At 36.2% G+C, this 17,679-nt stretch overlaps 2 protein-coding genes across 3 annotated transcripts; one reads left to right on the top strand and one right to left on the bottom strand.

The window, feature by feature from the left end:
* Window positions 1-4,174: 4,174 nt before the first annotated feature.
* LOC109009753 (formin-like protein 11) lies at window positions 4,175-10,106 on the bottom strand. Of its 2 annotated transcripts, XM_035692970.1 has the most exons (5): window positions 10,021-10,106; window positions 5,903-7,490; window positions 5,630-5,820; window positions 5,190-5,425; window positions 4,175-5,093 (listed from the first exon to the last, which is right to left on the bottom strand). In XM_035692970.1, the coding sequence occupies exons 2-5, from the start codon at window positions 7,432-7,434 to the stop codon at window positions 4,365-4,367; spliced, it is 2,688 nt and encodes an 895-aa protein (XP_035548863.1). In that variant the 5' UTR covers window positions 7,435-7,490; window positions 10,021-10,106; the 3' UTR covers window positions 4,175-4,364. The 2 variants fall into 2 exon arrangements, with proteins under 2 accessions (XP_035548863.1, XP_018845910.2); XM_018990365.2 differs by lacking the exon at window positions 10,021-10,106 and having other exon boundaries at window positions 5,903-7,830.
* A 2,519-nt stretch (window positions 10,107-12,625) lies between these two features.
* LOC109009755 (heavy metal-associated isoprenylated plant protein 35-like) lies at window positions 12,626-14,493 on the top strand. Its single transcript, XM_018990366.2, has 3 exons — window positions 12,626-12,765; window positions 12,868-12,943; window positions 13,343-14,493. The coding sequence occupies exons 1-3, from the start codon at window positions 12,676-12,678 to the stop codon at window positions 14,209-14,211; spliced, it is 1,035 nt and encodes a 344-aa protein (XP_018845911.1). The 5' UTR covers window positions 12,626-12,675; the 3' UTR covers window positions 14,212-14,493.
* The last annotated feature ends 3,186 nt before the right edge of the window (window positions 14,494-17,679 follow it).

The following is a 17,679-nucleotide window of genomic DNA, read 5'->3' as shown; positions in this document are numbered from 1 at the left end:
AGTTAAGAGTTGTTATTTTGTAACAGAACGAGCTCATCTGAACTCTATTTAAATTCTTTGTGATTCACAATGAAGTAATCAAGGATTTCCAAAACAGAGCACTATTCTACATGGTATCAATTAGCCAGAAAAAGACCAACGTCTGATCCTCCTTTTCTTTTCTTTTTAATATCTGATGGCCCCCTCTTCCTCATCTACCTTTCAAACCACAACTTCCCCTCCCCCTATTCCCTCTCTCTCAAATTTACCTCTTGTTGTTAGTGTCAAACTAAACCATTCTAATTATCCGGTTTGGAAAGCTCAGGCCCTACCATATTTCCATGGTCAAGCTGTCTTTGGCTATCTCAATGGCACTATCCAACCCCCTCCACAACAGATAGATGCCCTTGATCCCACCTCAGGTGCCATTACTAAAATACCCAATCCTCAATATGACCATTGGCTTCGTCAGGATTCTTTAATCCTTGCCACCATCAATACTTCTCTTACTGAGGATGTTCTCTCTCAAGTCATGTCATATACCACCTCTCGTGATGTATGGCTTGGACTTGAATGAAATTTTTCTTCCATTTCTCGTGCTAAATTTGTTCAACTTTGCACTCAGCTTGCGACTGCACGTAAAGAAGCTATGTCTGCCAAGGATTATTTTCTTTCCATCAAACGCATGGCTGGTGAACTTGCACTTGCTGGACAACCCCTCAAGTCTGATGAAATTCTCACTTATGTTCTTGCTAGTCTTGGTCAAGAATATGACTCCTTGGCCTCTACAATTACCTCTCGTTCTGATGCTGTCACATTGGAGGAGCTTTATTCACTGCTTCTAATTGCTGGGTCAAGGATTAATCAGCATCATGACACCATTCAGGTCGTTGCATCAGTGAATATGGCCACCAAACAAGCTCCTCTTTTCCAATCTTGCCCTGGTACAACCTATCAACCCTCTAACCGAGGTCGTGGTAGTAACTATCGTGGCAAAGGTCGAGGTGGCCATTCTACCAACCGTGATCAGGGAGCGTATAACTCTTTCATTTGTCAGGTATGCCTCAAACCGGGTCATCATGCGCTTAAGTGCTATCATCGTTTTGATCTCTCTTATCAGGATTAGTCCCAAAATCGACCATCTCAAACTTTTCTTGCTGCACAACATCAAGATGTTGATCATGAGTGGCATCCCGACACAGGAGCCACCCATCATCTAACAAATAATCTGAACAACATACATATTCGAAATGAGGACTATGATGGCCACAATCATATTCAAGTGAAAAATGGTGTAGGTTTGAAAATTGCTCTGTTCTTAACCAAATATTACTAGTTTATGATATTCAAAAAAATCTTCTTTCAGTTCACCGTTTTTGTCAAGATAATAATGTTTCTTTGAGTTTCACGCCTCTTTCTTTCTTGCGAAGGACTACTTGGGGAACGTCCTGCATCAGGGACCACTTCATAACAGCCTTTACAATTTCTCAGTGTTGCTTGCTCGTCTTCAGTCGCAAGCTCTTTCTAGTATTCGAGTCTCTACCACTGTGTGGCATCGATGCCTTGGCCATGCTTCTTTTCCTGTTATTAATAAGGCAATTTCCCTTCCCATTACAAATAATAAGCGCTCTATTTGTTCTCAATGTCAAATGGCCAAAAGCCATGCTTTGCATTTTCACAATTCTCATATTTCTATTTCACAACCATTAGAGTTATTATATTCGGATGTTTGGGGGCCAGCACTCATGTTATCCACTACAAGTGCACATTATTACATAAGTTTTTTAGATTATTCGACCAAATTTTTATGGCTTTTCCCATTAAAATTTAAATCTGATGCATTACAAGTTTTTCTAAAATTTTAAACTACAATCGAATGTCAATTTAATACTAAAATTAAAGTCATCCAAACCGACTGGGGTGGTGAATATCGTAGCTTAAATCAATTTCTACAAACTCAATGAATTACTCACCGAGTAACATTTCCTTATACACATCAACAAGCTAGAGCTATTGAAAGGCATCATCGCCAAATTGTGGAGGTTGGACTTGCCTTACTTGCTCACTCTCATTTACCAAATATTTTTTGGGAATATGTCTTCTTAACTGTTGTTTATATAATTAATCGTTTACCCACTCCTATTTTACAACAAAAATCAACTTATGAAATTGTCAATCATTCTAATTTTCAAACCGAAGCACCACTTCCACAGAATATGCCGATGCCAACAGAACCTCAATTTGATAATGATGTTTCTATAGAGACTTTTGTTCGAGATCTCACTCTGAATCCGCATGCAGATGAACTAGCACCTCCCTCTTTAGTTCCTTCTCCTCCACCACAAACTCAAAGTGCCCACCCTACGACTACCCGCAGCAAAAATATTATCCACAAACCCAAACTACCTTCAGATTCACACATTAGGTACCCTATTCCAAAAGCTCTTATGGCCATCGTCACAAACAATGAACCTGAACCAACGTGTTATTTGGAGGCAATTAAAAATCCCAATTGGAGAGAAGCTATGAACAAGGAGTTCGATGCCTTACTGATAATGGTACCTGGACTTTAATTCCTTCTCCTCCTAATGCTAATATTGTTGGATCCAAATGGGTGTACCGAATTAAAAGGAAAGCTGATGGAGGTGTTGAACATTTCAAAGTTCGGCTCGTCACTAAAAGTTTTCATCAACAAAATAGTTGATTTTTCAAAAACCTTCAATCCTGTTGTGAAACCTACAACAATCCGCATGGTTTTATCACTTGCTATATCACGTGGTTGGCATCTTCGTCAAATAGATGTCCAAAATGCCTTTTTACATGGCTTTTTACAGGAGGATGTTTATATGCCACGCCTTCGTTAAGCACCATGGGCGTGGTTCTCTCGCTTAACTGACAAATTGCAGGCCATTGGTTTTAAAGGAAGTCAAGCAGACTACTCCCTTTATGTTTATAAGCATGGTTTTATTCTTCTTTATTTTCTAATATATGTCGATGACATTATATTAGCAAGTGCAGATCTCAATTCAATTAATCATGTGATAAGCCTATTGCAGACTGATTTTCCAATAAAAAATCTTGGTGAACTAAATTTTTTTCTCGGCGTCGAGGCTATTCAAAGTGATAAAGGCCTTTATTTGTCTCAACGCCGCTACATACTTGATCTTCTTCTTCGAAGCAAGATGGACAAGCCCAAACCTTGTGTTACCCCTATGTCTACGTCCCAAATTTTGAACAAATCAGATGGTGCCTCTTTTCACGATCCACATTTGTATAGAAGTATTATGGGAGAACTTCAATATCTTTCTTTCACCAGGCCAGAGCTTGCATTTGCTATTCATAAAGTTAGTAAATATATGCATGATCCGAAAGAACCTCATTGGCTGGCAGTAAAAAGGATCTTGCATTACTTAAAAGAAACTATCTCCCATGCTTTTTTAATTCAACTTGGTCACCTTCTTCAACTTCAGACTTTTAGTGATGCAGATTGGGCATCGGATCAAGATGATAGGAGATCAATTGGTGCTTATTGTGTATATCTTGGCAAAAACTTAATTTCATGGAGTTGTAAGCAGCAATCAACTATTGCCCGTAACAGCACCGAAGTGGAATATAAGGCCTTAGCAAATGCAGCTGCCGAAATTCAATGGATCAAAACTTTGCTTTCAGATCTTCATGTCTCGGCTATACACCGTCGTCCAATTCTTTGGTGTGACAATATTGGAGCCACTTATCTCACAAGTAATCCTCTATTCCATGCACGTACGAAACATATTGGAATAGATTTTCATTATGCATGTGATCAAGTTCTCAGTGGTCAACTAAATTTTCGGCTCATCTCCACCAAAAATCAATATGCGGATGCTCTTACCAAGCCTTTGCCTTCTCATCGTTTTCAGCTTCTGCATGACAATCTTAGGGTGCACTCTTTACCCTTTCGATTGCGGGGGCGTGTAGAAGAGCAAGTCAACGTGACCAGTTCAACTGAATATTCAAAAGTTTAAGACTTCGGCAACAAAACTCTTATCTACAAAATCTATTAGTTAGACATGTAATCTATTTTTGAATTCAAATCAGATGATGTATAGGCTGCTTGGTTAAGAGTTGTTATTTTGTAACAGAACGAGCTCATCTAAACTCTATTTAAATTCTTTGTAATTCACAATGAAGTAATCAAGGATTTCCAAAACAGAGCATTATTCTACAAACTAGCTGAAAATGTTATAAATAGTTATTGCAAATCCCCACTAATCAATTGGGTCTACTCCACTCAACCCGACAAAAACACTTAAGATCAACCATTTAGAATAGGCAAGAAATTGAATCTACATGTTTGAAATCTCTGCATCAAGCAAAAGACAAAAGTTACAAAAAAGCAACTTAACCTACAGGAATGGTGCCAGAGGATTCGGACTGCGTGGAGCTTTCGAGCTTCTAAGCTCTTTGCAAACATTGTCTAACATGCACAAAAAGTCTCTCACGATCACAAATATTCGAAGTGGGTTGGCTTCGTCTTTGCTCAAGTTTCCATGAAAGTACTCGGTAATTTCTTTGACATGTGTTAGGACCCTATCTTCATCTCCTTGCAAGTCTTTTAGATTTTTCTCTGCATAACTCAGGAAGAATCTTATGGAGCTTACAAAGTTACCATTTTGTTCATCCATAGACAAGTCCTTGTACACTAGATGTTGCAGTTTAGCCATTCCATCAGATAAATTCGAGACAGAGCTTGCAAGAACATCCAAATCAATTGCAGCTGTCTTTTTCACGTTGTAGAGTTCAGTACTTAGACTAGAAACAAGATCAAGGCCCATTCTTCTGTAATCTTCTTCCCTCTCTTCAACCGTTTTCGTTTTGTTTTGTTGGTTGATCCTCCCCATAATGCTATCTGAAACTCTAATACCTTCTGACCGGATTATTTCTTGGACGACAAAGTGGAGCAAGGTAGTTTTCCCATCTGTTCCTTTCACATCAGCAAGTTTAAGGAGGGCATCAAGCTTAAATGCTCTGGCACCTCCTCTGATCGTTCCAACATTCATACGGTTGCCTGTTTTGAGCACGGCTTCGAGCAGCTTTAAGAAAAGCCTGCTTGATCTGAGTTCCTTGCAGGCCTCCTAGCAACAATTAAGCATAAATTATATTGAGAATGATCATTGTATTGGAAATAATGGTTTTGACAAAATCTGAGATTTGTATGGTTTGATGGTTACCTCTAGCACCGAAAAGAAGTTCTTCAGATGGACTACCTCATCTTCAAAAGTTTCTCTGTAAAGCATAGCTTCAACTCGTAGAAAGGCAAATGGTATCCTTAGAATTACTATAACAAACTTCTCTGCAGACCCCAGTTCATTAATATCTCCCTTATAGCTAAAGAGTTTAGCCTCTTCTTCCTTGGTCGGTACCATCTTCACCAGTGCCTCCAGTTGTTGTAAACTCAACCCCTTCCCTGCCACAAAGAGTACATTCAAACTTGAGACTCCCAACTCTGGCATAAATGCCTTTCTTTTATGGGGCATCCATAACAAATGGTGCTTTAGTGTTTTTTTTTTTTTTTTCTTTTCACTTCCTCCACACAACTCTCAAAATGTGAAAAATTAAAAATAGGCACTTGATTATCCATCACCCATGATTGAAATTTTAGGATTTATACCTTGTAATAGAGTTTCACATACTTGCTCAGCGGTCACATTCAAGGCTTTTGAGAGTATAGTGATATTCTGTAGTCTCTTTGGCTCAAGAACATGCTTGCTTGGAGAGGGAGTGTTGCTCTTTGCTTCATCACTCTTCATTGGATTTTGTAGGTTGTATCCAAAAAGTGATTCAATCATTTCCTCGTCCAACCTGTTTTTGTTTTTTTTATGATGTGTTCAGTCTTATGTAGTAAAAGAATGCAAATTGTAGACGATAACACAAAGCAACTTACTCAAATGAACTTGATCGGAGCTTATCCCACACCATAGAACGATCCGGAGCAGCTCTAACCTTGTCCCAGTGGAGTGGCTTCAATTTTGGTAACGGAGCTCCGTCTTTGCCCAATGGAGTAAACGGAGTCAATAGAGATGATGGAGGCAGGCCTCTTGCAGAGTTAATATTGCCTTTCCAGAGTGGAGGTGGACATGGTGGTGGAGGAATACAAGATGGTGATTGTGATGGTTTAAGGTGGGTTTCAGGAGAAGAAGGGAAGTCTGTGTGTGGAGTTTTATTTGTTCCTGATGAAGAATCTAAATTTATAGGAGATGACAGATTTGGAAATTCTAAAGAACATGAAGCTTTAGATGTAATTATATCTGAAGAGTATGAAGGAGAACATGTCATAGGTGGTGGTGGAGGGGGCGGAGGTGGAGGTGGAGGCCGTGGTGGTGCCGATGGGTGCTCGGAGCCTTTTTGACAATCTGAAGAATATTCAACTGCTAGTTTTTCCTGTTTGGGATTGCATGGAGGTGGAGTTGAATCTTGTGTGGAGCTAAGATCTCTGGTACCAAGAGACATTTCTATGTCTAAAGAGTTTGCCAAAGAAGCTTTGTTCTGTGACGCTTGTTCACAGAATGTATTTGATGCCTCACCAAGACTACCAGCTGAAGCATTGGAAAGCCGGATGTTTGATGAAAATGATTCACAAAATGAATGGAAAGATTCATCATCAGATGAATGACATTCAATTGGAATAACTTTGTCACCAGGTGAATGGTTACAACCATCTGATTCATATTTGATTGACTCTGCATCCTCATGAATAGATGTAATTTCCCTTGTGGAAGAGCTACTAGCATTATCAGAATCCACTTTTTTCAGTTCTTGGTTTGGCTCTTGAATCGCATGCAATGTAAATTTAGGTGTGCTATGACATGATGAAGTGTTTCCAGCTTCAGAAGGTTGCTTAAGAAAGAATGTCTGCTGCTCTAAATCTGTTCCCAATGAATTGAGATAAAAGTGGTCAAGGCCAAGATTTTGGCTCACCTTGCTTGCTGAATTTTGGGTACCCACTTTCTTTATTTTACCTCTGATTCCTCCTTTTTTGCTGTAAACCGACACTATTCTTGTGGGTTTCGTTCTATGTTTTCTGCGCTTCTTGCAGACCCAAATGAGCACAAGAGCACAAACTAAGAAAGCAGCAACTGCAGACAAGATGACTGCAACAAGAATCGTTCTAACTCTGTCTTTATCTCTATGCTCTTTTTGAGACTTGCGGTGATGTGGTGCAAGTGAACTCGAGCGCCGTGCTGGAGGATGGGGATTTGCATGGATATGCAGCACTGGAACAGGAGCTGGAGCTTCAGCTTCAATGGCGGGTGATGGAGAGGGTGAAAGCAGCACAAACTCAGACCCACCGTGTGATGGGCTTCTTCTGTGGAAGCTCTTTAGTCCAAGCAAAGCTCTAAACTTTTCCACTATCAAACCTCCCCTCTCTCCATTTTCATCCTCTCCTGAAACTTTATGAATGCGGTTTTCAATCATATCTCCATTTTCTTCCCTGAGGTACACCTGTTGTACTCGGCGAGCACTGAAGTCTTCTGCTGCATTCAACACAACGGTTGAAATCAAAATGTGGGTATTGCATAATGATAGGAGAATGAAAATGATGATGATCATGTGGAGAATCTCAGAACCGGAACCCATGTTCTTCCAACCAAAATCATCGAAGTAACGATGAAACTTTCTACTTATGGATCTGCCTCCCCTTTCTGTTTCATTCTTTTGTCTTAGAAAAAGTTTAATCTGAGATTCTGAGTGGTGTTTGTAAAGTGCAATGAAGATTATAGTCAGAAAGTCTTTAATGCTACTCCAAGGAACCTATGCCTGGCAGTTGCAGTTGTACTGCTCCTCATTTACTCCTCCATTCATGTACTTCTTCTTCTCTCTCTCTCTTAAATTCTTACCTTAATAAATTAGTCTGCAAAACACTGTAACTATGCATCATACCTTTCCTTCTGGAAACCTTTCTCCATCTTAAAGCTGAGCTTGTTGTCTGATATTAGCTTTACATTTCCTTTAGTTTTGTTTATTACATTTTTTTTTTTTTTGGAGTCAAAAGCCAAGTATGTAAATTTGGGTCATGGATTTTACAGTTTTTCTTTCTTTCTTTCATGGCTTTCATGGATTTTACAGTTAAACAAAGCTTTCAGTAGCTATCATCGAACAAAACAATGAAAAAGTATCTAGGTGGGTCCTGTGTTGTTGGACTTCCTGACTATTTAGAGGGTGATTGTGTAACTTTTCGCCAACCCTATAATTGAAAAGATGGAGTGAAAGCTGGACCAATGGTCCATCACTTTTTCATATGATCTTCGTGGATAAATTATGGGAGTATCATCAAAAGATAACGAGTTTTGATATGTAAACTCATTTTTTTTTAAAATATTTTTTGTGTATTTATTGATGTGATTGGTTAAATAATTATTTTATATTAAAAAAAATAATGCGACCAATCACGTTAATAGAATACATAAAAAATATATAAAAACGACTATACGTAAAATTTTTAAAAATTAGGGGCCTGTTTATGATAATTATTTCTATAATCCATTTCTCCACTTTGTATAAGGTACTCTTCTATTATAACTGACAGTTTATCAATAAAATTGAGATATTGTCTTTTTTTTTTTTTAAAATTATAGGAGAACCAAAAGTTAATATGTTTATTTTTTAAAAACATCTTTTACACACCGATATAAATTTTGCATTCGATTTTCAAAATTAAAAAAAACATAAAAAAAAATCACAAAAAAAAAAAAATACAAACATCACTCGTTTAAACATTTGCGTTATCTATATTAATTTCTATGAAAAATACAGAGCACGCGCCTATGCTCGAGAACAATTTCACTCACAAGGTGTACTTAGAAACTAATTAAGACTCGTTTGGATAGTAAGATGAGTTGAATAAAATATTATTATTATTTTTAAATTTAAAAAAATTATAATGATGAGATAAAATGAAATGAAATAATTTCTCAATCTAAACAAACTCGTAGAAGTAGTATCTTACAACGTTGATGGTATAAAACATTAATCTTATTCTAACTAGACAATCTAAAACACTACTCACAAGATTTTATCGGTCATATGCAATTGCAATATTTCTTATTAATTTGGAGAAGTCATGTGCATTTTATGACAACACTTACACATGAAGCTAATTAATTTTTGGACATTCTCACTCACTTGGCATTAAAGAGAATCGTGTGATTAAAAGTGAATAATCACATATTCAAGAAAAATCTATTTTGCATATACAAAGAGATATAATAATTAAACTGCATATCACTAAATAGTATAATAAATAATAGGAAATAGGAAATAAATGAGCCAAATTCAAATCATCTTGTCCATGGCCCCATCTCCCTCTTGGAAAAAGGTTGAAGTGCAGTTAACCATGGCTAGGTTTGGTTAAAAACAGGCCAAGACCTGTTCAAAGCAATTCAACATGAACAGCGTGACCCTTCTTTCCCTGAGTTTTCTTCAACTGATTCTTGATATAAATTTGGATGTGCACTTTCTTCAACAGTGTACACTTTTTTTACAAAAAAAAGTTAACCAGTGAGGGTTTTTTTTTTTTTTTTTTCAAAAGTCTTGCACTAGATGATTACCTCCTGAATTTTCACAAATTTTTTTTCAAAAAACTCAAAACGAAGCAAGCTGCCGCCATTTACTTAGTGCTGCGCTGCTGCTATCAGAGGCGCAACTTCTCTTGGCGCTCTTCGAATGACCATGCGCGGCGAGCACCATGGGCTGTGCTGGGCAGCACCATATGGTGTGCGCTGCAACAGTACGTTTGTGGGAACAGCACAAGGCGGTTTGCGCTGCCCCAACTACGTACTTGGCGGTGCACTAAGAACCATGCTGCCATGAGGTTGGAACCAGTAATGGCAGCCATGGCCACTCGGAAAGGAAAACAAACTCCAGGGGACCAGGCAGTTTCAACACAAAAATAATCCGGAAATACAAAAACAGAGGCCGCCGAAACTCAAAACTGGGAGCAACCGGATAATAATTAAAAAAAAAAAAAACGTGGCTCAGCTCATGAATATAGAAAATCAGTACCTCTTGCACCGAAATAGGACTGTTGTTGCACACGTTCGGCCCTTCCAGCTCCAAATATCTCTTCCCGGTGGAGCAAAAAGCAACACTCACAATATTCACAGCATAAGAGCCATACGCAAAGAGAGAACCAAGAGGAAAAGTACTTCATTTTCATCATAATTTGAGTACGTTCCAACAAAGTGATCAGGAGGACAGACATTTATCTTGCAACGAAGTGGCTGTTTGGCCACTTCAATGCTAAGGGTAAACCGTAACTGCATGCATGTTTGGTCTCAACGGCCAGAAGTTACTTTCAAGCCAAGGGGAGGAGGCGCGGGCGCGCCTATCCTGTGGCACCCCCAAGTAGTACTGCTTGGCTTAAAAGGAAAGATGTTAGGAAAACAGATACGCTAGCTATAATGATTGGAATTCTCCACACCAAATCATGCATGTTTTTTACGAGAGATTACGTATCCTAGTACTCTATGCTTTATCATTATTCACCGAGTGCTTATCATTATGCTGCAGAGTGCTTATCATTATCCTTTGTGTTGACCTTTGTGTTTATCAACTGATCATGCATCTTTATTTTCAGAGGAGCCCATGTGATCTTCTACAAGAAGCAAGACCAGATTAGTTAGGAGTGGCAGTTCCATTTGACAACGACATCAATTTCCACGTGAAGGTACCATCAATTATTGGTAACTTTATTGCCCGGCTTATAAATTAATTTGGATATGAACTGATCATCTAATCAAAAGTGTTAATGAATAATTTCATATTGTCTGTAGACAAGGTCTTAGACATATTTATATAAAGGAATGAACAATCATTTCTTGTTGAATCAGTTTTATGATATGAGTTAGGTCATTAATTTCTTCATAGTATCAGAGCCTACCACAGGACAAATAGGACCTCACATTACTTACTCTGTGATAATGACCAAGAAAAATACTAGTAATCTCACATTACATGTCGACAAAGTCTTGGATATGTTTATGAAAAATGAACAATTATCTATTATTGAATCGATTTTATGATATGTGTTAAACCCATAATTTTTTTTTTTTCTTTCTTCAATCAATTTTCTAGGCAATTGCTTTTGGAATTACAGTCGGAGTTGTGCTAGCTAGATCAAGATGGCGCACATGATCTAACATGTGCGCACATGACTAATTCCTAGGATATTTTATATATATATATATATATATATATATATATATACACCCGCCAAATGGAACCATATTTTGGCTTGGTTCGTACGTGAGAGATCGGTTTCGTCATGGATAGATTTTAATCCAAACAGTACTGAATGCTGGCGTGACCTGACCAACCAATCGGCCAAACTAATGGAGTTTATTCAGATCATCGTACTGTCGCTAGCCGAGAACCGATCAAGTTGCACCCGGAGATGTCGACGTAGGATATTTTTTTTTATTACATTAATCCATTTTCTAACTTTTTTGTGCTAAATTGTCATAGATCATATGCATGGATGTACGTATCTGGGCTATATACATGTATGCATGTGAATGCTAATTCATTGCTTGTTATAAAACTATTGTCGGTGTCATGTAGAGCATATCATCTACGTCACTATTTTTAAATAATCAGTGGACTTGTGAAAGGTTTTGGCTCAAATGTCATATATCTGTTTTTCTTTTATTTGAGATCAAAATATTATTTGTGATAAAAAAAATTTTATTTTAACTATAAATAATTATTTTACTAAAATTAATTAACTACAAATAAATAATTTTCTATAAATCTTAAGATTTTTCAGCTGCAGGCAATACGGTGTGTGTATATATATATATTAAAAAGAAAAAAAAGACACTGTATGTATTATATTATGCAAATAAATAAATAAACAGTGAAAGTTACTTATGCACTTTATAATTAGAGAAATGATACTTACAATTATTAGTGTACAAGTATCGTATAGTCACTTTAAAAAAATAAATAAATATAAGACCCACGTAAAAAAAATTAATTTTTTATAAATTGACTTTATTTTTTTTTAAACGAATACATAATATTTACGTATTTAATAATTATACTCAGTATTACTCTCGTAACTAATATCATTTCGAAAAAAACAAACTTCTATACTCAACTTCCCAAAAAGAATCTATGCCATACATTGATGGCTGTCCATCAAAGTATCGAATTTTGCAGGATTTTAACTCTCATCGCCAGCACTGCGTTGCCACCCACCAAGGCTTGTTAAGATTTAGGGCATGGTTGTAAATATATCTAATCTTAAAATTTTCATTTCATCTCGTTTTCTTTTTAAATATAAATCAAAATAAAAATTTTTAAATTAATTATTATAATTTTTTCAAACTAATTATTAAATTTTTCCAAACTTTTAAATAAAAAAATAATTTAACTTTTTTAAATTTACAAATAAAAATAATATTATAAAACTATATTTTAACAATATTTTATTTTTATAATATATTTTATTTTTCTCTCTCATTTTTTAAAATTTAAAAAATATATAATTTAAATTATCTTATTACTATTTACAAACTATATATACTATTCACAAAATTCTAGCATGATCCAACATTATCCACTAGACAAACGAGCCCGTAAGAAAGTTATTCCTTCTTCTCAAGTAATCCTACACAATCTTCTCTTTCCCCTCTCATAGGCTTTCCTGTTCGTCCGATGGCAACAGCAGACGCCAAGACCGAATTAGCTAAGGAAGTAGCTAAAGACGTACCGGAAGAAAGTCCTCCAGAACCTCTCAAATACAAGGTAAAACTTGGTTTCTATATATCAACAACACTCGTGCACTTCTTTTTGAATAAATTTTAAGACTCCACTTGTTTTTAAACCTCTTCTGCTGATCCTTTCTAGACATGGGTCTTGAAAGTCTCAATCCACTGTGAAGGCTGCAAAAGAAAAGTAAAAAAGGTTCTAAAAAACATTGAAGGTGACTCCAAAACCCAGTATTCTTTGCAATATTTTTTCATATTTATTTCTGAGCATGGGAATTATGGTTCTTGTTTACCCAAAAACGAAGGATCTGCTTCATTTATACTCTGGTTCCATTCCTTTAAGTTAACTCTCTTTTTCAATGTTTTTTTTTTTTAAAAAAAAAGATTTACTCTTGAAATCTTGTGGACTAGGAGCTTTTCTCGTCTGGGTTATATCTACTTCTGCTTAATATCAGTATATCCATATTTCTTCCGAGTTTTATCCAGTTTTCTTTTCCATGTTTGATTATTTCATCTGCAGTTTCCTTATTCTTCTCGTGTTCTTTTCCCTTCTTTTCCCTCTAATTTTTACCGTTTCCCCTGAAAAACTTGGACACTTTCGATTGGAGTCTCAGGGGTATATACGACAGACGTTGATTTGAAGCAACAAAAGGTCATTGTAACGGGGAATTTAAACCCAGAGATTTTGATCAAGAAATTGGTAAAGACAGGGAAACATGCAGAGCTTTGGCCTGAAAAAGCTGGCACAAAAGAGAGAAAGAACGGCAAACCCAAGAACAAAGAGAAACAAAGCGACCAAGAAAGCTCTGAGGAAAGTAACCATGGTGGTGATAAGGAAAAAGAGACAATTGACGTTGAAGATCAAGACCCTGCGAAGAATTGTTACGGTTGTGAAGGCGGTGTTGCAAGTGGTAAAACCGGTGGACAAGCGAAGGAGCCAAAGCCTGAGGTGAATGTACCGTCCATCAACCAGACACCGGCAGCTGATATGCAGGGTGGCGGTGGCAGTGGAGGCAAAAAGAAGAAAAAGAAGAAAAAGAAGGGGCAAAAAGCGAGTAACAGCAACGTCGATGGGGCCGAACATTCAGGCAATGCCCCGCCACGCACAGAATCAGCAAATCGTACTGGTCAAGGTCCAATTCTAGCTCCAGCCAATAGCAGCCCTCCACTTCAGCATGTGTACCCTCGATACCCACCATCCAATTACAGCCCTCCACGTCAGCATTTGTATGATCAAGACCCACAACATTACCATGTAACTCCAATGAATGCAACGAGCTACACTGTGGCATACCCTACTAGCACATCATACCACATGACCTCACCACCATCGTATGACTATCTGTATGTCCTCCAGGGTCCTCCAGGGTTCGAGACCAGGTCGGAGCATCCACCAGCGGATCGTGACATGTGTTCCTTGTTGCGCCGGACCGTCTCAGAGATATTCAGTGATGAAAATCCAAATGGGTGCTCAATCATTTGACCTTATATTTTGCGATCAATGGATTGCATTGGCGTTTTGGGTATATATAGACAGCTTATGCCACTATTTGTATGAGCTAATGGTGGATGCATGGTGCTCACACACGTGTACTCCTGTAAACCAGTCGGGCTTATGTTATCTAAATAACAGCCTACCAATAATGTACTGACATGTAAGTTATCTACCACAACAATCTTGTGGATGCACTGCATGGAACCTCCCCTTTGCTATTTCGCATCCACTATGATATTTCTTAAGGCTGTGTTTGGATGTTGAGCTGAGTTGAGATGAGTTAAGTTCTTTATAAATAACTTATTGCATGAGATTATCTAAATAACACCCTTTCCCTCACTCTCCCTTCAAGATCTGAAAATCTTTCTAGGAAAATACAATAATTTGATGAACAGTAAAATGTCCAGAAATTATTTCTTCTTCGACTTTCTTTCGATACTAAATTTTGTTTCAAATCATTCATCAAGTACCTTGCTCAGAGTCTCAACTTACGCTAACATTCCTCCAATCACTTCATCTTCGAATCAGTACAAGGTAATGCCTTCATTCAGACAATACAAAACCCAAATATTAAAACAATACAATAAACTACAAATACCCAATACAGACGGCAACACCAAGGAAACTTTCCTCCAAATCCATGTCAATGAACCCAAAATAAACTCCAATGTGGCTAAAAGTTCAAGAAACAACTAACTAAGTTTTCTTCTTAATTTTGTTGTGCATTATTGCATGGGGTTTTTATAGGAAAATGTGGCACAGAGCTAAATCATGGAGTTGCAGTTGTAGGCTATGGAACAACTCTCGATGGAACCAAGTGCTGGATAGTGAAAAACTCTTGGGGATGTGAATGAGGAGAGATGGGTTACATAAGGATGTAGTGTGGCATCTCTAATAAGAAGGGATTGTGGGGCAAAATTTGACTGGGTGAAATCGGCATCGGACTGGTGGTGGTGGACTAGTGAATGCTCGGCATGAAACTGGAAGCATAGAAAGGGGGAATTCGTGCAGCGGGTTTCCTCTATTCAACTTTCCTATCATTGCCCTTGTCTATCCCATGTGAACGAATGCAAATTGAACTTGATGTAATTTCTAAGATGGCAAAATGTGAGTGGAGGGCTATTATTTGGAGAAAAGTGGATCGACCGCTTAGAAGCAGTTCATATATATATAGACTTGAAAGGAATGTAGTAGAGCATCCTTAATGGATTAGTTGAAATTTAAATCTATTGAGTATTTAGTTATTAGAGAACAAAATATAATTATAATGGATTAATTAAATTCTAAATGATTGGACTTTAACTACAGTGACTTTCAAAATATTTTTTAAATTTGAAGATTATTGTAGATAGACTAAATACATATTTTATCAATTATTTATATTTCCTCTTTCTCATCAATTGCTTTGACTTCCTCTTTCTCATCAATTCCCTCTTTCTCATAAATTGGTTCGACTGCTTCGACTTGTTCCCTCTTAATTATTTCTCTTTCCATTTTCTCATCAACAACATTAATTTAATTAGAATATAATTACTAATTCACATATAATAAATAGAATGATAAAATTAAATAAATTAATAATTACAAAATTAATGATTTTTAAAATAATAATATTTTATTACTATATAATGAATAAATTAATGATACAATGTGGAATTTTGATGTGAATGAAATAGCTAAAGTCAAATTTATCTCATTTTGTTTTAGGTCTCGTTTGCATATAAAAACGGTTTCATATAATCTCATGTCATAATTACAATATTTTTAAATTTTCACACAAAATATAATGAACAATTCGATTTTTTCAAATTTCAAAACAATAACAATATTAAAAAAATAATGTTATAATAATATTTTATTCATCTTTTAACTTTCATTGAAAATCATCTTATCTTATCTCATTATCCAAACGAGCCTCAGTGAGTTTTGGACTTTGGTGCATGGTTGTGCTTACCTCTATTTAATAGTGTTTATGTTTTGAGGTTTGTTTAAAAGTTACTGGCCTTAGAGCATTCTCATCTCATTTCCTATAAAATTTTCTATAATTTAGCTAAAAAGTACATTCCCTAAAAATTTTTCCTAAATTTTACTCATCTTTCAAAAACCTCCTACATCTCATTCCATATCATTTCTCTATTCTATTAAAATGATATTTCTTTAATATTTTTTTATTACTTTTTTCTCTCATTTCCATTTATAAACTTAACTACTCAATATTTTTTCTTATATTTTGAACAATTACACTAGCGAATATTTTAAACAAAAATTTAAATTATTTTTTTGTGGATATAATAATATTTTTAAAATTAGTTTTTTTTTATTTACATTTTCGTAATTAATTAAATTATTTTTAAAATTATTATTTAAAACTATAACAAATATGAGTATGAGAGAAAATGTAGATAATTGGAAGAAGAATTAATTTTATGTATTAGAATAAAAGATCGATAAAAATGATTTAGGAGATGAATAGTAATTTTCTATATTTAGAGAACCACTATTCATTTCATAAACATTTTTCCTAAAATAGGGATTAGGACGTAGGAAGTATTTTGATCAATACCATTAAAAAGAACTCAAATTATAGGGAATCCGGTGCTTTGGGACACCAGATGTAAATGTTCTTACAATGGTTCTTAGTTACTGATGGTTTAAATGGCTAACATATATATAAGAGTTATGTTATTTTTAATATATTAAACATAGTACTGTTTATAGAAAAATTTGTAGCATCAGTTTTAATTAAAAAACTATAACAAAAATTAAATATAAAAAGAATAGTAAATAGATAGTAAAAAGATAGTAATCTTATCATTATCCATTTATGAATGTGACGGATTTACGTTACACACCAAACTTATAAATAACATAATTCATGTATATATATATATATATATACACGTACACATTTTTTTTTTTTTTGAGAATAAGGATCACATTTTATTTATAATAGTGAACATACAAATATGACTTAAAAAAATCAGATACAAACGTTAATAGCTCTCCAGCACACTTTCGTGGCTGACATGGTCTAGTTCAGACGACAGATCTCTAAAGACTTAAGTCTAAGGGATCCATCGTGCACATCTCTGTCCCCGATAGAGTAACAGTAACCAGGTGACAAAACTCATACCCCGACCACGCAGAGTAGGGTGCACCAAATCCTATACACTGCCTAAACGAAGAGGGGAGAACACACCGATCGGACCAAGGTCCGACGGGACAAATTTTTTTTTTATTATCAATAAAAGAAGAACAAGACACGAAATAAAATACAATGAAAAAATAACTGTAACCACGGACACAGACACTGCTCCAAGCGGCTGCGGTGGAGTGTGCATGTCCCTGGGAGAAAAATGTCAACCGATCTTAGAGGATCCAGACTCACAGAACCCAGTGGCGCTGCGCGTGACGACGGCAGAAGGCCTCCCGGCGGCGTGAGAGAGCCACTCGCCA

This window comes from Juglans regia, chromosome 8 (genome assembly GCF_001411555.2).
Source record: "Juglans regia cultivar Chandler chromosome 8, Walnut 2.0, whole genome shotgun sequence".
Lineage (NCBI taxonomy): Eukaryota > Viridiplantae > Streptophyta > Magnoliopsida > Fagales > Juglandaceae > Juglans > Juglans regia.
The sequence above is the reverse complement of the archived record's forward strand: the minus strand, read 5'-3'. Positions and strand labels throughout refer to the sequence as shown.

Coding starts and splice junctions, on each gene's coding strand:
- LOC109009753 (XM_018990365.2), bottom strand. CDS start 7,596: ATGGGTTCCGGTTCTGAGATTCTCCACATGATCATCATCATTTTCATT. Junction 5,821..5,902: donor CTCCGATCAAGTTCATTTGA/GTAAGTTGCTTT, acceptor AAACAAAAACAG/GTTGGACGAGGAAATGATTG. Junction 5,094..5,189: donor ACTTCTTTTCGGTGCTAGAG/GTAACCATCAAA, acceptor AATTGTTGCTAG/GAGGCCTGCAAGGAACTCAG.
- LOC109009755 (XM_018990366.2), top strand. CDS start 12,676: ATGGCAACAGCAGACGCCAAGACCGAATTAGCTAAGGAAGTAGCTAAA. Junction 12,766..12,867: donor CAGAACCTCTCAAATACAAG/GTAAAACTTGGT, acceptor GATCCTTTCTAG/ACATGGGTCTTGAAAGTCTC. Junction 12,944..13,342: donor GGTTCTAAAAAACATTGAAG/GTGACTCCAAAA, acceptor TTGGAGTCTCAG/GGGTATATACGACAGACGTT.